Source organism: Chenopodium album, chromosome 27, assembly GCF_948465745.1.
Source record: "Chenopodium album chromosome 27, dcCheAlbu1.1, whole genome shotgun sequence".
NCBI lineage: Eukaryota > Viridiplantae > Streptophyta > Magnoliopsida > Caryophyllales > Amaranthaceae > Chenopodium > Chenopodium album.
The window spans coordinates 1,949,932-1,974,180 of record NC_137860.1 but is presented as its reverse complement, the minus strand read 5'-3'; the positions used below and the strand labels follow the sequence as shown (position 1 = coordinate 1,974,180).

General features: G+C 33.4%; 2 protein-coding genes across 2 annotated transcripts; one reads left to right on the top strand and one right to left on the bottom strand.

The window, feature by feature from the left end:
* The first annotated feature begins 3,715 nt into the window (after positions 1-3,715).
* On the top strand, positions 3,716-6,494 carry LOC145621088 (uncharacterized). Its single transcript, XM_081675825.1, has 3 exons — positions 3,716-4,008; positions 4,920-5,457; positions 5,901-6,494. The coding sequence occupies exons 1-3, from the start codon at positions 3,828-3,830 to the stop codon at positions 6,253-6,255; spliced, it is 1,074 nt and encodes a 357-aa protein (XP_081531951.1). The 5' UTR covers positions 3,716-3,827; the 3' UTR covers positions 6,256-6,494.
* Positions 6,495-9,786: 3,292 nt separating this feature from the next.
* LOC145618974 (uncharacterized) lies at positions 9,787-19,973 on the bottom strand. Its single transcript, XM_081673579.1, has 18 exons — positions 19,825-19,973; positions 19,327-19,399; positions 17,396-17,439; positions 16,784-16,826; positions 16,453-16,671; positions 16,180-16,302; positions 14,460-14,531; positions 13,711-13,755; positions 13,552-13,631; positions 13,303-13,367; positions 13,151-13,217; positions 12,942-13,055; positions 12,751-12,830; positions 11,103-11,200; positions 10,965-11,021; positions 10,787-10,855; positions 10,653-10,706; positions 9,787-10,408 (listed from the first exon to the last, which is right to left on the bottom strand). Exons 1-18 carry the CDS (start codon positions 19,920-19,922, stop codon positions 10,337-10,339), a joined length of 1,473 nt encoding a protein of 490 aa, XP_081529705.1. The 5' UTR covers positions 19,923-19,973; the 3' UTR covers positions 9,787-10,336.
* Positions 19,974-24,249: the final 4,276 nt, after the last annotated feature.

Below are 24,249 nucleotides of genomic sequence, written 5' to 3'. Positions count from 1 at the left end.
TTGAAGCAAGCACCTCGATGTTGGTTTGCTAAACTCACCAAAGCCTTAAAACAGTATGGTTTCAAACAATCTTACTCTGATTATTCTTTATTCACTCATACTACTCGTGATACTCAGATTACAGTTTTAGTGTATGTTGATGATTTGATTATTTCTGGGAACGATTCCGCTGCATTGACTGTTTTTAAGGCCTACTTATGTGACTGTTTCAAGATGAAGGATCTAGGTCCTTTGAAATATTTTTTGGGGATTGAAGTGGCTCGTAGCTCTGCAGGTTTATTCTTGTGTCAGCGAAAATATACTCTGGATATTATTTCTGAGACGGGCTTGTTAGGAGCAAAGCCTAGTGGTTTTCCCATGGAGCAAAATCACAAATTGGGATTGGCCACCGGCGAATTTCTTTCTGATCCAGAGTCCTATAGACGGCTTGTTGGTCGATTGATTTATCTTACTGTCACACGCCCTGACTTGGCGTATTCAGTTCATATTTTGACTCAGTTTATGCAGCAACCTCGTAGTGAACACTGGGATGCTGCAATGAGGGTAGTTCGATACTTGAAAGGGACTCCTGGACAGGGTATTTTATTAAGCTCTGATTGTGATTTAACTCTGCAGGGTTGGTGTGATTCAGATTGGGCTGCTTGTCCTCTTACTCGACGTTCTTTATCTGGTTGGCTAGTTTTTCTTGGAAAATCTCCTATTTCATGGAAAACTAAGAAGCAACCAACAGTTTCTTTCTCTTCTTCGGAGGCCGAGTATAGGTCCATGTCTTCGTGTTCTAAAGAGCTAAAATGGGTGAAGGCTTTGTTATTGAGTCTTGGTGTGCAACATCCAAAGGCAATTAAGTTATTTTGTGATAATGAGGCAGCTCTGCACATTGCAAAGAATCCGGTTTTTCATGAACGTACAAAGCACATTGAGATCGATTGTCACTTTGTTCGTGATGCTATTACTGAGGGATGGCTATCTACTTCTCATGTTTCGACATCTTCACAGCTTGCTGACATTTTTACAAAGGCACTTGGGAAAGCACAATTTGATTATCTTCTCTCCAAGTTGGGCATTTTTTATCCCCATGCTCCAACTTGAGGGGGGGTATTGAGATATTATCGTATATTAGGAGATTTGATAGAATATTTCCTTATATTTATCTTTTATATTTTAGTTAATTCCTGATATCTTTGTAACTCTATATATTCCCAATGTTTTTCAATGAGAAGGCAAGCAATTCTATTCCAATTATTTTCTATTCTTCTCTATTTTCTCAATATGCAACCTGCAAGTATAGTAATCTTGGAAATAAATACTTGTATCAAAATAGGTAATAAGCTAGCTTAGGGTAGTCAATTTTTTGGACATTTTGTGAGAAACTACGTAATAAAGCCTAAATTTTGTGAGAAACTACCTAATAAAAAAAATGTTGTAAGAAACTACCTAATAAAGATAAAATGTTGTAATATACTACCTTTGACCGAAATTCCACCGTTGACTTAATTTTAGGATGTTGATCCACCTTAGAACACCCCCAAAACCACCGTTAGGGTTGGTTTTCAAGGTGGTAACGTTATTTTCGAGGTGGTTGGAGGATATTTTGAGTTGGTGAAGGTAGATAGTGCTTCGGGATGGTGGTTTTTAGGGTTAGAGGTGATGGTTTTGGGGTTGGAAGGTGCTTTAGATGTGGTGGAGACGATTTCAAACAAGTTGTCTTAGTTTTGGGAACGAAAGCGGTGGTTTTGGAGTGTTTTGAGGTCGATCAACGGTGAAAATTCGGTATAGATAGTATTTTACAACATTTTACCTTTTTTTAGGTAGTTTTTGCCATCATTTTACCTTCATTAGGTAGTTTATTACAACATTTTTTTTAATAGGTAGTTTCTCGCAAAATATTGGTTTTATTAGGTAGTTTTTTACAAAAAGCCCCAATTTTTTTTAATAGTAAAGCTAGGGTATTCAAATCTCCAATCTATTCGAATTTCTTTTATAATTATAAAGGACTCCATTCGTTTTTACAAGTCGATACTCCCTCCATCTCTAGATTAGTGTTGCAAATGTTTTTCTCAGTCAAATTCGACAATTTTTTTTTTTAATTACACATTTACACAACGTTTATTTATTAATAGAGGAAAGAAAAAATAGTGATGTGTTCTCTTGGTGAACTTATATTTTCTTCAAAAAAAAAAAATAAATAAATAAATAGAAGTTGTTTACATTTATCATATTAACTTTTTATAAAGTTTTCCAGCAGTATGCACTATTGCACTTTACGATGTTTGATGTAAAATTTATGTGTTGTAAACTTTGCAAAAGCTTTTTTTGGCAATTAATTTAGGGCTGCGGGAGTTCTAGCACCACACAGCTGCACCATGCACCGCATATGCATGACCCCTTTCTTTCTATACTTTACTGTTTAAGATACACAAAAATTGATTACAATAAATTTTAAAAATAGTACTCCCTCCGTCCCAAAAAGAACGACCCATTTGGGTTGATTACGCGGGTATTAAGGAAGTTAAGTAAAAAGAAGTAAAAGTATATTGGAAAGATAAATTTACATGGGGTTTGTAAAAAAAATAGAGAGAGAAAATAATAAAATAACATGGAAAATCAAATTTTTATATGGGGAAGCTAATTTTGCACAAATATTGTAACAAATTGGTGGGTATTTTAATGCAAATGGGTCATTCTTTTTGGGACAAAGTTTTGGCCAAATGGGTCGTTCTTTTTGGGACGGAGGGAGTAAATAAATAAGTGAAACACGTTGATATGGGTGTTAATTTTGGAACTTTTGTGAAATATATAAGTAGTGTTTTAAATAAATGAACTCGTGAGAATATCGGATTCCCTTTATAAAACATTTTTAGACAGGATTATCATCATAATTTTAATAATGCTCCCATCCAAAAATTATATATTTGCTCAAGTCAAAAAATAATAAATCCAATCCAACATATAGATGAATTGAAGGTAGATACTAGCTCATGCAAGAAATATAAAGTTACTAGGTTAGGTTCCGTGTCATGCACGGTTATTTTAATTACTCTACATTTACTTTATATAAGTTAATTTATGGCATACAAAATAAAAAGTTAATATCTTTGTAGAATAAATTATATTTCACATAAGAAAGGTAAGTATTATTTGTTGTTTATTTAGTTGACAAAAAGAAACTTTTTTTAAAATAACTTACTTAATAAATTTTTTTCATTAATAAAAAAAAAAAACAAAATACTAAGGACATACCAGGAGATGACACGTGTCATTGCTGGTGTGTCTTTTAGTATATAGTTATTGATTGATTGATTGATGATGATTGATGATTTATAACTTTGCATATCATAATCACACAATTAAAATAGAACATGTACAAATAAGTATGATGTGACAATTAAATTGGTACAGAGTGCGGAAGTGATCATACACGTTAAACCCTTGAGAGTTGAGATTATCGAATACCCATACCTATCACATAGACGAGGTTATCATCATAATTTCAATAATTCAATAATAATATATCTAAGATATATACATAAATTGAAGGTAGATAAAGATTGTATAAAATGCATGCAAAGATGAAAGAGAAATCAATAAATGAGAAATATAAATGCAACCTGCAACACATCAACTAACCATACATAATACTCACTCTTCTACCTGCTTGTATTTATTCACCTTAACCCTAGCTAGCTCAATGCACACCCCCTCCTTTTTTTTCTTTAAAATCTTCCACTTTTTCTCATTTCTTTCATTCAATTCACATCTTCTATACTTCTCAAAAATCTCCTCTCTTTTTTTAAAACTTTTTTTAGGGATAGAAAAAAAAAATTAAAATGATGGGGAGGAACAAAGAAAAAAGTATGATTTTGTGGGTGGTTTTGCTAATGGTTTCCACTAATAACCTAGTAATTCCTGTTTATTCAAGTATTATTAATAATAATGATAATAATTTTGGAAATGAAAAGAATTACTACACTCCTAATGACCCACATGTGCCAACAACCCCTTCTTCAGGTATCTCATTTTCTATATCATTCTTTTTAATTTAATTCTATATCTATCTAATGAATTATTATCTAGTGAATTATTTTAGTTCATGTATGTGGTATGTCTTTGCTATACTAGGTTTTATATGTGTATGTTTGATAGAGATGGGTGGTTTTAATTCAAGTGTTTTTAAGGTACTTGCATGTTTTGCTTTATTATAATTAAAATATATAATGGTATTACTTAGAGGTTGATATGACATACTAAGTAGTTGTTTACCAATTATAAGTTCTTATTTTGATTTTTTTTTTTTTTAAAAAAAAAATAATATTAAGACGGTCTGAAATAAGTATGTAGTTAATAAATCACTCAGTACTAGCTTAAATTACACTTGATGAATTCCGCTAGAGTATATGATTTCAAACACTTTTCTAAATGACTAGTCCAAACATTGGACCTCAGCTGAAAACGAAATTAACCAAAATAAAATAAATTAAAAGGGTTTGACTTTCATTTTTCATTTGTCCAAAAAAGTTAAGACTTGATTATTGTGCTACGTTTGGTTGGATTCCTAACAACATTTATTAAACTATCCATAATTTTAAAAAGGTTAGTTGCAAACTTCTTTCTAGAATCTCCCTTTGAAATGAAGCAATATATGTTGGTTGGCTTTTTGTAATAAAGTCATTTCTATACATAAATCTAGCTTAAAAATTAAGATACATGCATGCTTTGGTAATTAGTATTTTGATTCAATGCATGATTCATATGATTAACACTCTTTCTATGTTTGATCTAAAAGTTACGAAGTATTTTTATTTGGATGGTAAAAAGTCAAAACAGAAAGAAATTTTAGAAACAAAAACGAGCAACAATTATATTTGTACGTTTAAATGTGCAATTGATGGTATAACATTATTATTATTGTACATATGTAGGTGTTCATAGCAACCCTAGCCACCATGGATCATCCCACAATCACAAATCCCATGGATCACCCTCTTCCGGTAGTCAAAGCAACTGCCGTACACCACCATCACACGGTGGCAGCGGCAGTGGCGGAAGCGGTGGTTACTACCCATCACCAACACCAACAACACCACCAAGCAAAGGAGGAAGTGGAGGATCATACCATCCACCTAAACACACACCCTCTAACCCTCCTAGCGGAGGCGGGTGCGCATGTCCGTCACCACCGCCTACAAGCGGTGGTAGCGGAGGATACTACCCGCCAACTCCAACGACTCCGAGGACACCAACACCCATTATAGTCACACCGCCTTCGCCTTTGGTGCCTACTACACCTCCTAGAAGTGGTGGTAGTGGAAGTGGAGGGTATTATCCTCCAACAACTCCTAGCTCTCCTTTGGTGCCTTCGCCTCCGATAACGCCAATCGCTCCGACGCCACCTTATCTTCCTGATCCTAACACTCCTCCTATGCCTTTTGATCCTACCACACCACCCTTCCCATGCACGTAAGTCCCCCTTAACTTGACCTTATTAATTTGAACATTTTTGTATCAACTATCCCTTTTTAATTTTATTGCATTTTAATGAGGAAAGTTGTGATTTATTAATTAATGCCCTATATATTATACGGATCTTGTTAATATACAATTTAAATTCATTGACACGTACGTTATCAGTAAATCTTACCACGTAGATCTATTAGTTACCTATAGAAATGTTTGTACATAAAATTATATAGTGGACCATAAATAGTGATAGTCCTGCATTAATTAGTACAATATAATGGAGACACATAGTCATGCACGTGCCCACACTTAATAAGTGAGTTATATACAAAAGAAATTTATGTTTGTTGCAAACTTTTTTAATATGTAACATATTTCGTAATTACTTAAATATCTATGTAACATTACTTGTTGTTAATTAAAAAAGTGACGATGTTATGCAGTTATTGGGGAAGTCACCCAGGGTTGGTATTTGGGGTACTAGGATGGTGGGCAACAGTAGGTGGAGTATTTGGTGTGACAACATTACCAGGACTAAGCTCAGCAACAAGTCTTCAAGAAATGCTAAACAACCCTAGAAATGATGGGTATGGTTCCCTTTACAGGGAGGGCACTGCCTCCTTCCTCAACTCAATGGCGTCGAAAAATTTCGCCCTCTCCACCAAGCAAGTCAAGGACTCCTTCCTTGCTTCCCTTGCCTCCGATAAGGTTGCCGCCGCTCAAGCCAAGCTCTTCAAGCTTGCCAATGAGAAGAAGCTCAAGCCTACTACTACTACTACTACTAGTTCCAAACCTTGATTAAATTGTTGTTGCATGCAATGTATGTTCTATAATTAATCATATGATCGATGACATACTTTATTATTAATTACTCGCTAGTTATATATTATATCCATATCATCATTATGTTAAATTGTCATAGTTTTAATGAGTGATATGTAAGCATGTGTTGTTTTGTAATGTTGAGATTAATCAAAAGACTTGGTGTAACGTTGATTAGCACTATGAATGAATCTATGATGAGTTTGATGCTTCAATTTTGTTTTTTGGCTTATTATTTTGTTCTCTAGCTATTTCTACAATATTAATGTTTATTAATTTATTGTTTAGTTTCAACTATCAACAAACTTACAAAATTCCATTGCCATACTTTTGATTTAATAAATTTTTATAAAGTTTGAGGTTATACTTATGTTATATAATAGTGATTTAATATATTGAATCACATACTTAGTACATTTTATATTCTATATGTGACTATCATTTTCGAACGTTTAGAGAGTAAAGTGCAAATCATTTTCGAACGTTTAGAGAGTAAAGTGCAAATCATTCTATGTGTATATAGAATATAGATTAGTAATTAAGCTAAGACCGAACATGGTCAAATTAATAAGGATTGAATGTTGTCCTAGACTCCTAATGAGATGAAGATATTTTTACTCCCTCTATATTCATTTAGATATTGTCTTTTGTAAAATGAACATTGCGAGCTAAGATTAATTGTATACATTAAATTTTAGCCTTCAAATTAATTGCTCCGCTCTAAAAAACTTGTCATTTTTTCTTCAAACCATGTCCAATGTCCTTCAAGATTACTTAAGAAATTATAATGTAGCATTGAATTACCATAACCTAAGGTGATACTTGCATTGGTTAAAAAGGAGACAAAACAATAATCTCTTTTTAGTTATGCCATGTAATATAAACGATACAAATTGTTGCATATGACTGATATGGGGCTCGATTCAAAATTATACTTTAGCGTGGGATCATATTGATTATTAGATTTATTTTAGATCAGTTTAGTTTGGGTCATGTTGTATGTTCAAACCATTTATCAATCCGATTAGATAATCATGATATAATAATTAATCAAGTCAATATTATAATAAAGTTTAGTTCAGTTTTGCCTCGATCAATTTTAGTGAGTCAAATTTAGGTCTTGATCTATAATTTCAAACACATTCCACAAAGTCACTTAACCTTAATCGAGTAGTGCAAAGACAAAAATATGTACTAACTCCAAAAAAGACAAACAATTAAACAAAAGGGTGACATTGTGACAAGCTAGCAAGATCATGCAAATTTTACGAAAGAAACCAAGCAAAATCATGGTTAAAAGCATTAAATTCCCATAAATGAGTTAGGAACCATCTCTATTTATTACAAATGACATGTTTGAATTTCTGAGCATCAACGATCAACATTTATATGCACCAACTTCCCACCAAAATTAAATTCAATTTACATAATAAATGTGCTTCGAATATACAGCAGAGAAGACCTGCACATTCAACCACAACACATGCAGAGTGTGTAAATTAATGTAAATGCAATAATACTATACTTAATAATCCTTGCTTATTTGTAATTTGTGATGCCTTTGTGGTTGATTAGGATAAGAAATATATGGAGTACTGCGTATATATACTTCATTCGTTTCCAAAAGTTTAATTAACTTTTCGTCTTGGAGTATTTTAAAAAGTTAAAACTTAATTTTACTCGTACTTTGGTTATTGACAAATAACTTTTACTACCTACACCTCTTACCTCACTATTTCTTACTATGGACTTTGTGTTCTTGTTCCTCGCCATTTCTCAAAATTAAGAGATCAAATAAGGGTTGATAATAACTAATAAGTCTTTTTTTTTTTTTTTTTTGATTAACTAATAAGTCTTAATAAGATGAGTTCAGTTTAAAATAAATAAATAAATAAGCCCTAAATTTGTTTAAATAGATCAAATAAGTTCATATAAGTGAAAACATTGTGAATAGAATGCACTAAATCCACATGTAACATAAACCCACATTTTACATACATCCACTAATCCAACTACCTTTTACATTTTCTCTTATTCTATCAACTTTATGTTCCTAGCTACACATACTCACATTTTCCAAAATTTTCTAAAAGCATGAGTATACTTTTTAGTGAGTCAAATTTTTAGTAACAAAGGTAGCTAGTATGAATACAAATGCAAGAATAATAATTATATGACTTAATACTTCTTATTTAGTTAAGGAAATTGTTATACATAGCCCTTAGGGTTACATATAACTATATAAGAATTAAATACGCACTAGAAAATTATGTAAAGTTAGGAAATCATGAGAAAATAAACACTAATTACACTAATTTACGAGTGTTTATGTCATGAATCCCTAATTTTGTACAGTACCATTTTCAAGAGTGTATTAAATATTTATATATAACCCTTACGGTAACATATATCATTACCCATTAATTAATTAAGACATATTAAAGTCAGCAAAGAACGCCACATGACATTTTTTTTTTAAGAAAAAATATCCGATTCAGATTTCGAATAGTATAGACACAATAATTTTACATGCCTCAAATTCGAAAATAGATCCGACCCGATCCGATTTAACCTCATCGAATCTAACCCGAACACTCGAATCGACACCTTTAGTGCTTACTAGGAAAGAACCCAATCAACCCAAACCTTGGATTCCATATATGTCACAATTAATTACTCCAATTAATAATGTCGTACTACCACAGTTGTATACATTCATTAGATCTCTTACTCGACATTGCATTGCCAGATGAACATTGCTATCCCAAAACAATGAACAAAATAATCAATGACAATCATGAATTTAATAAGCATGCATTTATAATAACAAGTACACTCATATTATGCATCTATAATCTAAATCAATAAATATATTTATACAATAAAGTTTTGAAACAATTTTGATCAATAACCACTCCTTAGTTTGTTTTGGAATATGATATTCCTTCCAAATGTGTATATATTCATCCAACAACCACATTTTAATGCCAACAATGGGGTCACAGGGTTTAAGTGTAAACAATTTGTTTTCACTACACTAATTTATATATTCAACTGACACTATAGTTATTGAATGATTAAAAGTTTAAAACTGAATTTAAGTTTATTGTGTGAAATAAGTTATGCTTATAAAAACTGAATTTTATACATACTAGTGATTGTTCAAAATTAATTTTTACAATATTAGCTACAGAGTACAAATTTGTAAGTTGAAGTGAAGAGGGCTTACGTCTAAATTTTAATTTACTAATTTATAATTTATTTAATCATCAATCGTTAGGCTATTCACTCAGAAATTTACTGTGAACTAACGTTATTTAATTGATGATTTAATGTTAAAAAAAGCTCGAAATTCATATTTGATTAATTTTACATACAAAGTATCAATACAAGTAAAGGTATTGGAGGACATTCAAATATCAGACATTTAATACTCGAATTACTTTATAATATATGGAGTAGATCTGTAGATATAGAGAGGCAACTGCACAAGACAACTCCATAGAAAAAAAAAAAAAAAAAAAAAAAAAAAAAAAAAAAAAAAAAAAAAAAAAAAAGGTATATTTACAATCATTTTTTCCTCTTCTCTAGTACTCTTTCCATTATCATTAAGTTTAAACTTGCAGAATTTCACAAAAATTGTTTTTTTAAAAACAAAAAAAACAATAATTTAAAAAACAAATGATGATTGATGAACTAATAATAAGTGAACAACATTATAGTACAAAATAGTTAAAACTCTCATACAAAGCAAAAATTACTAGATATGCCATTGACACTCAGGAAGAAATGGAGCCTAAAACAGGGCCCATGAGATTAAAGCCTCGGGCCATTGGCCCTGGGCCACTGATCAACAATGTGAATCACTCGATCCACAAACAATAACTTCACAGCAATAAATAATAGATAAGTGAATTTAACATTTCAGCAAATTTTTCCATCTTTTAGAATGTGATGATGGAAATGATTTGCTGGGGACTAGGAGCCTGTTAGGCAATCGCGTTCTTTTTAAGCCCAGAAAAGCAGAACGCCGTTCTGGAACAATGTTGATCATTCATCAGTTGTCGCCGTCTGTAGACTTGTTTGCAGATTTCTTTCTCATGGTCCAGAATGCTGCAAAATACCGGTTCTGCCCAAAGTATAAGATTAGTTTAGTCTCCATACATTTGTACCCCTACACAGTCCACGGTTATGAAATGCAACAAATGTACCCCTTAAGGAGGAGTCGAAAAAAACGATATTTTTTTTTTACAAAAATGGGTATATTTAGTTTTGGATAAAGGAATTATTGACAATTTGATATTGCGCCAGCAGTTTCCTAACTGCTAGACAAATAACCGGACTTTATATATATCACACTGTAAATGTTTTACCTGCATCATAGACCGAGCATTTGTTGTATATGTCGTTGAGATAGTACTTTCCCTCTGTACATTTAAACACAGTCATTATGTTGCTAGATATTGATTGATGCATAACAGATAAGGAGAGCTTTTTTTAAGCTAACCTCTAATGTAAATCCATAATGGAAAGCCACCTTCTTCACGTCTTCTAAACTTAATTCAATGGACATCTCCTGGAGAAGGGAAAGATTGGGGAGATGGTGATTTATTTACGCATAAGATCATATTATATGCATGGGAGACAGGTACATATCAAAACAAGAATAGAATGTCAAAACTTACGTTTTGCCCATATGTATCCGCAAAATGATAAAGCAGCGGCCCAAGATTAATCCACACCTATTTCAGTATCAACTCAATCAAATGTGTTGGATAAGAAATATGAAATAAAAAGACAAAGGAAATTAGCTGAAGCCTCACCCCTCCATCTTTGAGGATTTTCCATATTATTTCAATGTACTCTACGATGTTATGAGCTGTGTCAATGAAAAAGCACGTAACTACAGCATCCCAGATTCCTGCAAAAAAAAAAAAAAAAAAAAGCAATCAACAGTCATGTATATGATATGGAATAGTTGATATTACCAAAGTGTTAAATGTCACATGGCTTAGTTTCTCAATCCTCAATTCAACTTTTTGTTTTTGGTGAAACAACCCCAATTCAGCTTGAGCTTATAAACAAGAGAAGGAATGTGAAATATTGTCCCCATAATATATGGAAATAAACAGATAAAAAGTTGAACGAAATTTCAGAAACTTTATTTACTCCTATTTATGTGGTTATATTTAAAGGTAGACAAGCAGGAACCGCTAGCCTGAGCCCTAAATTGTAATGCCAAGAAAAAACAGACGTACAGGCCATGCTCAAAGAATCCACAATCCCATTCCAACACAAAGTCCAATCATACCCACTACATTAGCACATACTATGCTTACTTGGACTCTTCAGTTACCTAAAATAACTAATTAAAACCCTAACACTCCGCGTGGGAATGGAAACGAAAAACTTTATTTGAGACCAAAAAGAAACGTCATTTTAGACCCAAAAACTTGGATTTGTCTTGGAAACTTTACAAAATATCTGGGTCAACACTTAGCCATGTACCATGTTTAACAAATATACTCTTCCATCCGTCCCTAAAAGACTTCCCCATTTCCCTCCTATTACTTAAGAGTTGTATTGAATTAGTAAGTAGTTCTGTCATTTAGCGGGGGTATGGAATAAAGTAGAGAAATTGTAGCAGCCATGGTAACTAAACAGAAAATGGGGCAATCTTTTAGGGACGTGAAAAGTAACAAAATATCAGTGTGCAGGGGGGAAACTGTTCAACTGAGCTACCCTTTCATTCCAACTATGTTCTGTATTTAAGACACAGTTGCAAGTAAGTTACATTAGATACGATCTTCAAAGACTATGGAAGTGGTGGCGACCAAAGAATGAATGGTGAGATTCAGGAAATTATTGCCTCTTACCAAAGTAGCTGATTGTGTCTAATTTGTCTAGTAAAGAGAAAATGAAGCTTTGTAGATGCAAAGAGTGCCTACTGTGGGGTTTGTTGCCGAGTATTTCAAGTATACAATATAAGGAGCTGGGAGTATTATTCCAAAGAAAACTTCAAGAAATGAAAAATATGATTAGACATTTCATAATCTGATAGTATGTATTTGGCATGATGAATAATGATAACTAGTGCTAGCGTAAGGGTCAATCAATTTTGTGGGAAGTATGGCAATCTTCCAGGGATTGAAGACCTGTTGTAACTTTGTATTTGGATTGGCATTCCCCTACGTTTAGGTTTGGGCTTGGCCTGAGCAAACATCCTGAGTCTAGCTCGTAGAACATCCAGCCTTTGGTTAAGGCGTTTTCCAGTAAAGAGGGTTATTCTTCAGAGTCTAGCTCATAGAACACCCAGCCTTTGGTATTGCTTATCACTTGATACATAGCGCGCAGTTCCAGTTTTCCAGTTTTGTATTTGGTGTGTAATGGCCCGGCATCCTTAGTCTTTTTGTAGTTCTTGATTCATAGACGAAAATATAATAGCAAAGCCTGGAAAAAATATTTAATAACTTTCTAAATACTGTGTAGAGTTGTTGACCACCAAAGAAAGGATCTTACTATCTGAGACAAATTTTACATTTACAACCAGCCTAATAGTGAATGTGATAGTCAACATGCATATAGAATCTTCATACCACAAGGTGCAGGATAGGGACATATGAGTATATATAGGACTTGTCATCAATATATCTAAACATTACCTAGAAGGAAGAATGTCTGGAATAGAAACAGGACGAAGTTGGTCCTCGTCTGAAATCGAATTGCAATTGCTATGGATCCAAGGGTATATAGTCCATTCACCAACAGATTGAGAGCTGAAATGAAGGCCACACATGATATATGTGTAATTAAATGTCAACCTGTGCCAAAGAAGCTGGAACAAAAAATTGAAAGTAAAATAAAAACTTACTGGTTGAGAATAAAGCTGGAGCATATCATCATGTAGTATGAAAATTCATTACCCTGGCATACAAAGCCTGTTACACATTCATCCAATCATGTCAGTGACAACTTTAAATATTACAAAATTGAGGAACTATAGAACATCTACAGAGTACAGACCAAGACGTGAAATGTCCAATGCCAATCTCCCAAGTCCAGCACCAGGAACTAGGCAGCAAGGAGGACTGTAAGGAGGCCAGTAATTAGGAAAAAGGTTAATGCCAAATACAACAAACAAATACATATGAACGTAAAGGATATGCAAAAATCTAGCAATTCTACATATAAGATAGTCCATATGAAAAACTAAATGTATAAAAAGTTGCAACTCATCAGCAAAAAATAGCTAATGCTGTAAGGAAAACTTACCTTTCCTTACTGCGATTGGGAAACCATCTCTCAAGCTCCTCAAGAATGGGCAGATAGCATTGATCACGCTCCACTTGCCCCTGTTGCACATGACAGGTTAGGGTACAGAGTGAAGCACCACAAAAAAGACAATGAAAGAATCAACAAAGGAGAACATACCTCTGCTCCCCAATCTCTGACTATATTTCTTATGACGCAGCGAACCTTTGAGAGAAAAATAAAAGTGAGATGATATTCATAAGAAATACAAGTAGCTTAATAAACTTAAAAGTAATCTCTAGGTACTTATAAAGTTATAATAGAAAATAGTAGGGCAGGAAGACTGTAATATAATAATGATATAACCCGCATTAAATAAAAAAGTAAAAGTACAAAAAATGGGGAAAGATATTAACATCAAAACAATATCCAGTAGCAACAGAATTCCGCTAGAGAGATTCAATTCAGAGGAAGCCCAGCAAAAAGGAAGGCAATCTTATTTGCAGCCTCCAACCAAACCAGTAGGCCAGGCCCGGGAAAAAGTTAAGTTTTGACCATGTGGTTGAACTACAGTCTATAAACTTCATTTTTCCAATCCCTCAAGCACAACACAAGTATTACGCATATTTTCTTTAATAGGAGCTATTTCCATTCTACAGGCTATAACTCATTTGATAACCAAAAAAGAAAACGGTAGTTTAGGTTGCAATATGATTGCTTATTGCTTTGACGCCAACTAAATGTAGATGGGAGGAAAGGCCTTATAGAATGGTCCCCAGCAGTTTAATCACTACTTTTGCTTCATAAATCCTAAGCCATATCAGAATACAGTATACTATTGTCTAAAGACACACGCAAACATTTAGCTTCAACTAACAAGGTTCACAACCATCTGGCATCAATATAATCAACCTTACTAATTAAAATACCTTGTCAACATCAACTAGTGGCACATTCAATTGCAACGATGAATTCAACCAATCACAAGAAGATGACGATGCCTGCAGAAAATTATAAAAATTGTCACCAGCATATAAGCAACAAAGAAATGCAAAAGGCAGAATAGTAAACCTGCAAGAAAGCAGCTTTGAAACAATATCTAGCTTATCAACAAATGCAGTAGAAAAAGTTGGCCTTGCAACTGTTGTAAGGCACCTTTTTAAAGTAAACAGAAAAAAGTTCAATATCGAAACTGAGAGAGAGATAATGAGCATATTTCTAATACATATTTGCCATGCTTTCAAGGGGGAGTAGTGACCATCTCCTTCCTGCATACCCTTCTCTTAGCATGCTGAACAACCCCTTTAAATAGACCCCATTTCTCGACACAGCTTGAGCAACTTGGTTGCAGTTAGAGGACATTCATTCAGTCCATTCCACCAAAATTCCAGAGGTTTTTGGTAGGAAGACGGCAAGACGCAGATAGGGAAAAAGGTTTCATGGAGATGTTTTCCTTTTGTCATCCCACGATATATTCCACAAAAGCTGAAGCTTCAGTTCTTGAAATTAAAATTCTCAGGCATTTCAGTTATTTCTGGGGTTTTTGTATGCTACATTGGTCTGTATAAATTCACTTTGGATCTTAGCTGACAATACGTTTCAAAAACTGTATACGACACACTCAGCAATGCTGGAATATATTATTATAGTAGTATAAGTTAATCTGACTTAATGCTTAATCATCTAAGAGCATCTTTGTTCTTGTGTTGCTTTCATTCTATAAGGTTCTCCTTTTCTCTCCAGAGAAAAAAAAAAAAAAAAAAAAAAAAAAAAAAAAAAAGAGAGACAAAAATGGACTCACTGAAAAAAAAGACAAAAATGGACTCACTGACAGTTGCCTGTTCTTTCCTATCCTATCCAAGACTAAATAATGAAATTGAGAAAAGAAAATGTTAAGCCTTGAACATATAGAGAGAGCGCAGGCAGTCTGCCAGAAGACGGAATAAAACACACGAAAGTGCAGCTACGGTCGCCTCTGCGGATACAGCATCATACCAGCCCACTATGTTTCAACACTTATATACTAGGGATTTTTTTGTTTTTTATTTTGTTCAAACCTGCGTCATCACCTTCGAAAATAAATTTGGGACTTTTTAATTTGATTTTATTTGGTTCCTGACACCTGTCAGAATTCAGAAACAATGGGATTGAAGAATGAAGGTCCAATGAGTTGTTGAGCCGCAGAACTAGCCACAATGCAAGATAAGTAAAAAGTGAAAATTAATGCCAAGAGATATTGCCAGGAAAAAAAAAAAGTCAAGGAAACCATGGAAAATTTTTGTATGTTGTGGATTTGGTTTCAGTATGAAAGAGAAATCGCAACTTAAAAGCTACAAAACACACCTAGCTCTCTGGTTTTAACCCTCATAAATGATGGCGCTTTACAAGTTGTGATGATAGTAACTACAAAGAGTTTATATCACCCACCATATATATAAACAATTTGCATATAATTGAAAAGAATAAACACGACACATAAAATGAAAGGGAAAACAGGAATGCAATGGAGAGGCTTGCTACCTTTTGTCACAAGGAAGACTTGACAGAGATTTCAAAGAGGTCACAAGAGTAAAAAGATAAACAACTTGAATAAATGTTCAAAATATTAAAAAATATATATTATGTAGACAGTAATTGGGTAAAACTTACATTGCCATTTGATTCAACCGGTCTAAGTTGTCCTTCGCCATCCTGACCACCAATGGCATTGCTAGCACCAAAAGCGGTTTCCCCAAGCTCCGGTTTACATTTCAGGGCTGGCAATCGCTCTCCCTGTTTGTTATCTACATGAAGTCATATTTCTAATAGTAACTCAAGGGCAACATGCTTTATTGAATACACATGAATGGAGAGAAAATCAAAATCAAGCCACATCTCCCATGGAACTTATCACTAACAGAGTAAGAGGGGCATTGAAATGACCTCGGTATCTGTGGTTCCTCTAGCTGATCTTGGCATGTGATCATTTTCTGTATTACAAACTACTGGGTCTTTTGCTGATCTCGCCATTCCAGTCGAGCTGTGATGACTGTCCAAGGAACTCCCATCATGACGATGATGGTGCTCATCTGCGCAACATTCAAGATGCTGATCTTCACATATATCTACATCCATGCTCATATCTAGTGGAGGCTCAAAGGCCTGCAATTAAGAAGTTACAGTAGATCAGCAATATATCAACAACTTCAAAAGAGAATAGAAAGTGCTGAGACAAAATGAAGCAAAGAGGGAAAGGGGTGAATATGCAAATTACCTGAAGCATGTTTAAAATAAAATACGTATTCACTGATATACACCTGCAACAAGGCAAATAGATTTATAACTGATGCACACAAGTGACGAAGTCTGAGAATATCACAAGAGCCACAAAAATGAAAAAATGACCAGAGACACAACGTGGCATGGCAAGCTCCTGTAATCAATCAATCAATCAATTAAAGCCTTAATCCCATAAGTGGGGTCGGCAAGCTCCTATAAAAGTGTCTAAATAACAATGCTGAAAAACTTGAAATCTTCAAACGTTCTCAGTCATCTCACTATAAACCCAAGGCATTTAATGCTCCCACTGTGAACATCATATGCAAGAACCATAGTTTCCCCAAATCCCCAGGCCACAAAATCAGCCTATAAGTTAACTTCATACAGCTAAAAGAAAGCTGGTTGATACATGGTGGCAAAATCTTTCTTCTTTTCCAGCCAAAGAGAGATGGGGTGAACAAAAGTAAATTCCAAGCATATATTTTACTAATGCTTCTGAAATTTAAGAAACCAAAAAATCATGACTACCAGAATCCTCAAAAGCTAGAGCAGCAACTCCTATTTTGTCCAAATGCATTTGGATGCTGGAAGAGGATGATGTCATTACCTTCTCAAACTCTGGAATTTCGATGGCAAGTGCGAAAGAAGAGACTGAAAAAAAGTATTAAATATTGGCAAAGTTAGAACCAGATAAATTTCAATATTTCTAGGATCATAAAATTACTCTTTTCATATTGTACTCCCTCCAATCCAAATTTTCGATTGAATTTGTGCATTAACAAACGTGACAAAAGAAATGTGTCAACTAATATGGAACAGGGGAAGTATTAGAACCTTTTTTTACAGAAAACGATTGTTTTATACATTTTGAAAGTGACTGAAAAAAGTAGTAAGAATTAACTATCATCACTTACTACTCACATTGCACCAAAAAAAATTCACTTATTACTCACAAAAGATGTCAAAAGAACACAGCTAAGTTGATCTAACACTTTCTGTAGGAAGGGATAGAGGATTGTCACATATCAAAAGTCCTAATCATAATAATACCCAGTCATATATAGAGTTGACTTCACAATAATCACTAGAATGTTCACATATCAAAAGTCTATAAACAGAATAACCTCTTGACAGATGTTTACACATATGTTTGCAAATGATTTTAAAATCCAGTTATGCTAGTTCATACAAGATTCACACTTTTTCCTGAAGGGAGGGAATGAGTGGTACATTGTACACTTACTATACTATACAACAAACTGGTAGGCCAAAATACATGTAAAAAAAATAAATTGAAAATTTTGCAGCCACTGTATTTTAGGAAATTAGGTGTCTTTTTTTCATTTAATCTAAGAAAGAGTGTAGAAGAGTTTGTTTTCAATCAATTATAAATCGCAGGAGAAACTATCTTGCTCCTGAATGTACTAGCCTTTTTACATATTCTGAATTAACTATGTTTCACCTTGATGTGCCAGGTAAATTAGTGTGAATTTGGACTCAGATACCCTATAAAATTTTCATCTTTAGCAAGAGACACATTTTAGACTTTCTCCTTGCTTATTTATGAGTTCTTTTAGCCTCAAACAAAGTGATTTTTGGACTCCGTGTCCAAGAAATCTCTGTAAACTTCAGATTAGCCAAACAGCACTTGATGCTAGCATGACAAATTACTCTCATTTGGCTTTGTCTATTAAGTACCCCTAGTACTACCTCACATAAGAATTCCTATGTGACAAAAAAGTTGTGTAGTCAAATGAGAAATGACAGACTATGTCCCAGTACTCCTGTTAGACAAAGAATGGAGGGATTATCTAGTGCAATGACATATTTTCCAGGGGGTGAGCTAGCCCTGACCCCTCGTACAAATCCATGAAGTTTTAGTAGCAAGGCAGTAGGCCCAAGCCAATAAAATCTATGTGACTCAGTACTGATTACGTCTCATGTACAATAATGTACATAGTATATTACATCCTAACTCTGCTATTTGCTGATCCAACCGCGTGGCCCACTACCTAACTACTTGCCAAATTTTGTCAAGAAATTGAGAAGTGCCCTAACCCTGCACGAGGCATTCCAGAGTAATTTATTCAGGTTAATATTTCTAGTTATACACTTGTACAATGAGTAACTCCCTTGGTTCATAAAGGTTTGCCCAGATTACAGTTTTCAAGGTCAAAGGGAAAACTTTGGTCTAGTTTTGTTGCTATTTTTGACTCAAAACCATGTAAGTTTTCAAAATTGTAAAGGTGTGCCACCTTGGAGATCTTTGCCATTATTTCCATTGGCTAACTATCAAAATTCAGATTAAAAAAGATAGTTGTCAACGAAGATGCACCAACCATGGACATAAGCCACTAGACAATCCAATTGATGAAAAATCTAATCTAAGGCCTACATTCTACAAGGGTTCTTTTGGGGATGTTTACGGGGAAAAAAACTGAAGGTGTACACGGAGTTCAGAATTTGAAACCAAGAAATCTTACACAAATAACCTCAATATGAAAATCAGCACTTCAAAATCTCAGATGAGTAGAATACCTTATGTGCAGGTGGAAGCTTTCTAAAAGAACTTTCACATCGCTTAATGTCATCCTCAGCTGCATCTGGATAGCTGTGTAAATGTCAGCAGCACGCTAAGTTAATTCAGAAGCTGTTTTCAGCTAAAACTAGGAGAAAAGAAGCACAACGAAGCCAACAAACAAGAGCCAAAGGAAGCCATAGACAAAGTTACCACTATCTAGCAAACAAACACCCACGCCACACCACACGTAAGTGACATAACCCTAGTACAATGATATCAAGATCAGTAATTAAGTACAAATTTGAGGATAAGACTTATAACTTTTCACCCTTTAATCAATTAACCAATTCAGTCATCAGCTTCTTCACCAAAACCATTGTACATCCTAAAAACCCCAAAATTTAAAGATACCAATGAATCAAATACTTCCCACTTATGACCTCATATTCAACATCCTCCTGCCTAAAAACCCCAAAATTGAATAAATGCTAATTCCAAAAAAGAAAAAAGAATACTTGAGATAAGCGCTGATAATTCGACGGAGAGATTTGACTTCAAGAGCTTCTTCCAATTTTCGACGCCGAAGTTGTAGTTGTTCTTCATTCAATTCCATATTTTCGACGTTTTTTTTTTTGTGAAAATTGGATTGGATTTGATTTTGAAATTGGAAGAAAGGTTTTTGGTTGAGGTTTGTGCGGTGTTTTGCTGACTTGGCAATTTCTATAATTTTTTTTTTTTTTTATTTTTTTTTTTCTTAAACTCAAAACAAAAATAGGAAAAAGCCGACATATGGTAAACAGTGAATAGTGAACTCCACCTTCTTCTAACCGTTTATGTTCCCGGTCACCTATCTCTAGGTTGTGGAAATGTGGAGTGTGGAAGTATATGGAGATAATGCTAAAGTAAATAATGCTAAATTACAAACTATTTTCCTACATTATACGAGTCGGTTTAAAACTATTTCACACAATACCGTACACGTAAGATCGGTACCAAGCACGATTCGGTATTTGACATTATAAACCACTCCAATGTTGGCGGATCTATATATAGATTCGTTAGTGGCATTAGAGTATCTATGGATGAAAACGCTAATACCACTTTTATATTAGCTTTGACTTCTACCTATGTTATTGGTGGGCTCTAAGTTGAACCTACCTCTTTGTATTAGCTTTCACTTCTGCCAAATTTTATAGAAACGCTAATGGTATTAAAGGTTCTATAGAAAAAATAATAATTTCAATAAAAATCAGTAACTTTAAAGTAAAAATATTAAAAATCAATACAATAATTTCAGCACAGTTTAGCAAAAATAAGGTGAAATGAATGAAAAAAAAAACCATGAGGAGAAGGAGATTCGATCACCCAACCTCTAATAAGAAGGGTGGTTATTTTACTAATTAAGCCAATTATCAACCATGTTATATATAAATATGAAAATAAATGTATATAATTATAAATCACAAGGTCTAATTGGAGAAAAAAAAAAAAAAAAAAAAAAAAAAAAAAAAAAAAAAACACATCATGAATATCAAATGCATATAATCACAATTTAATTAAAGTAGCAATCTGGTGCAACGCCCAGGCTACACACTAATTATGTTATTAATAAATAGTTTCATGGGTCAACGAACCACATTGGTATAATAAGTTAGCATTATGGTGATACATTGGTATTAAAATTAACACCCGTGACTATTTGGTAAAGAAGCTAACATGGTATATTGTTATATATAAAAATTAATAAATTGCGACAGTTAACCTTTTTTCATGAATTTTACATTTTATATCAAAGTACAAGAATTGTGAGTGGGTGGATGGTGTTATTTTATTATTAATGCAAAATAAGTCAATGAAAAATATGAATGGAAAAGCAATAAAGAAAATAAACAAAGAACACAAGGATTAACGTGGTTTATAATGGAGAAAGAACAAAAGACTAATATAATACAAGAAATCCTTAATCTTAATGGCTCAAAATGTGTGATGTAATTGGTTAAATAAAAGGTCCTTTTTAAAACACAACAAAACCATAATAAAGCCCCAGAGTACACCCAAAGTATAGCTCAAATAGTTGTCATAGAAAAAATATCATTCTAATTAACTCTTAAACCGGACTAAAAGTGCCCCACTCAACAAGGCACACACATATGCCCCTTTTGGCACGGATGTGCCAAGTCAAGCACTTCATCTGTGACGTTCTTGTTTAGCCAGTTCTTTGTAAAACAGCTATAATTTTCTCGTTTCTTATCGGAATTGGACATATAATCTATCGTGGGAAATCTTTTGAAACAAGTTATCACCTCCGACTTGAATTACCTCAAGATCACTTTCAATTTGAGAGATATCTACATTCGAAGTTAGTCCTACTAGATTGAATTATTTCAATTCACAAAAACATTCACAAATAATAAGTACATGAAAAAATATTAGAGTACATATACATGGGTTGCGCATAGAAATTTGGAGGAAATGTGAGTGTACTTTAGGTATTTGAGTGAATAAAAACAAAAAAACAAAAAAAACAAAAAAACAAAAAAAACGAGGATAATTTGGTCTTTTCATGTGTCCAACATGAAAAATATAAATTAGGAACAACATTTGGTATTTTGGGAAGCCTAAAAAAGAAATAGGGATGATCATTAGCAATGGAGGAAGTACAAAACATGACACTTTGGAAAAACCGACAGTTAATATTATCATTATTATTTTCAAAATAATCAAACACATGTTATTTTCAACTTGCTGAAACTTTCACTATAATATTGAGAATATAGAAAGTTCAAGATCGAATGTTATTAACCACAATTACACATGTGATGCACAACACTAACACATTACTCATGTTGTAGACATAACAAAATATTATTTCACATGAAGCTCAACAAGTAGTAAAAGAACTTAAACACGTATGTTGTATTTTTACTACATAATACTAATCAAACTCTTGTGCCACCTCATAGGCAATATTGAACTAATCAAACCTCATTACTTATCCTAGCTCTATCATGGAAACTTGCTACTCTCTTAAATTAATTCATTACTTAAATGACATAATATTCTTCTTCCGCGCTTGATGTAAAACTTAACACGAAAGAAAGATGATTCGATGCAAACAATGATCTAGTAAGACATACATTGTTCCCATAAAGACAAGAAAATCATAAACCTTTACTCGTAAATTAGACTTGAAGACTTCTTTAAGAAAAGGTTGTGAGACTCTGATTTAATAAGCAGTTAGACATTAACTACCTTATTGTAATTTGTAAATGGTTTCTTCCAAAATAAATGATCACGATAACTTACAAGTTAAGGCAATACTCTATAAACATATGGACACCGAAAATGTAAAATCAAATATAAGTATATAACCATCATCAACATAATTAGTCAATTCATGCTTTACATGAAATAAAAAATAAATCTAAAATTGAGCTTCTTATTCCTCTTTACAATCAAAAGAGTTACATAAGACGAGAATAATATAAAGCAATATAATCACAGACATAAGTAAAGGATAACGGTTAGAGTAGGGCATGGAATTAATCTAATACTCACGTGCAAATTAAAGTCCTGGAACATGAAGTCATTTGCTGAAAAGGAAAAACCAAAGAATACATAAGCCAAGGCTTTGAGTCCAATACTAATTCATTTTACATGTACTGTCTCTTACATTGGACAACAAAGGTCTCCTACTAAGTATTGAAATTAGAGACATTGTAAAACTCTCCAAAGTTCTTTATTTTTGTCTAGATATTTTTATTTTAATAAATTAAATATTAGCATATTTTTTTTTTTTCATATTAAGGCTTAGGTACTAAAATTAATCTTCACAACTCTAGTGTTTTTGCCAAGTTTTGAAACTTTCGTTGATGATTTTTATTGTTGTTATCTATACTAGGGTTGCGCCATAGCTAGCAATACTCAAGAGCTCTTTTGGTTCGGCCTTACTTTTCAACTTTAGTTATTAGTAGCATTAACGAGGGAAATTATATAAAAAAAATTAGGGGTATAAATGTCCACACACTATTCTTAAGAGTTTTAAAAAAGAGCTAAACAATATTAATGGGGGTAATTAACTAAATAAACATTTTAGGGGTATAAATGTCTGTACACTATTCTTAAGAGTTTAAAAAAAGAGTTAATCAACATTAATGGAGTCAATTAAGTAAATAAATATTTTAGAAGGTATAATTATCCAAGTACTGTTTACTTGAGTTATCTCATATTTTTTTAAAAGGTAGGGATAAGACATAATTTTTTTTTTTTTTAAAAAAAAAAACAAAGGAAAGAAATAATGCCACGTTGAAAGATAGAAGAAAGGGGCAGAAACATAAAATATGAGAGTTATAAAAGAATGCTTTGATTGTCTTAGAAACAATGACTATGGGCACCACCCGAGCCCTTGTTAAATGGACTAAATTAAATACTAAAGACCCTAAGCCTTGAGCTGAATCGAGCCAAGTCAAGCCATGAGCCGAACTGAGCCATGTTGAGCCGAGCTGTTAGAACTCTCAAGCCTTAAGGAGTATCATTATTGCGAGCTCGAGCATAGCCAAGCCTTAAGAAGTCTCGAGCTTGAGCCAAGCCTAATTTTTCGGTCTCTACTCGGCTCATTAAAATCCTAGTTACCACCTCAAAAATTTATACTTTGAAGGGGGACCCCCAACAAACCAAGTTAGGGGAAGTCAGTTGCTCTATGAGATTTCAACAGTTCTCCAAAAAGGATTTGTCCGAATCCTTGAATTGGAGCCACAAGAAGAAATTAATCAAGACTGGTATACATGAAATCCCAAGAGGTTGTTACTTATCAAAGTTATTGAGATTTTCACTATTTAGTTTGACAATCTAAGGGCGTGTTAGGCACTAGCTTTTGAGTAGATTTTAGGTAACTTTAAGTGATTTGACTTGGTCAAACTATTACTCAACAAAATATATGA

Excerpts from the sequence above, each read along its gene's own strand:
- LOC145621088 (XM_081675825.1), top strand. The coding sequence starts at position 3,828 with ATGATGGGGAGGAACAAAGAAAAAAGTATGATTTTGTGGGTGGTTTTG. Across the intron at positions 4,009-4,919 it reads GCCAACAACCCCTTCTTCAG|GTGTTCATAGCAACCCTAGC; the intron begins GTATCTCATTTT and ends GTACATATGTAG. Across the intron at positions 5,458-5,900 it reads ACACCACCCTTCCCATGCAC|TTATTGGGGAAGTCACCCAG; the intron begins GTAAGTCCCCCT and ends GATGTTATGCAG.
- LOC145618974 (XM_081673579.1), bottom strand. The coding sequence starts at position 19,922 with ATGGAATTGAATGAAGAACAACTACAACTTCGGCGTCGAAAATTGGAA. Across the intron at positions 16,827-17,395 it reads AAATTCCAGAGTTTGAGAAG|GTGTATATCAGTGAATACGT; the intron begins GTAATGACATCA and ends GCCTTGTTGCAG. Across the intron at positions 16,303-16,452 it reads GAGGAACCACAGATACCGAG|GGAGAGCGATTGCCAGCCCT; the intron begins GTCATTTCAATG and ends GATAACAAACAG.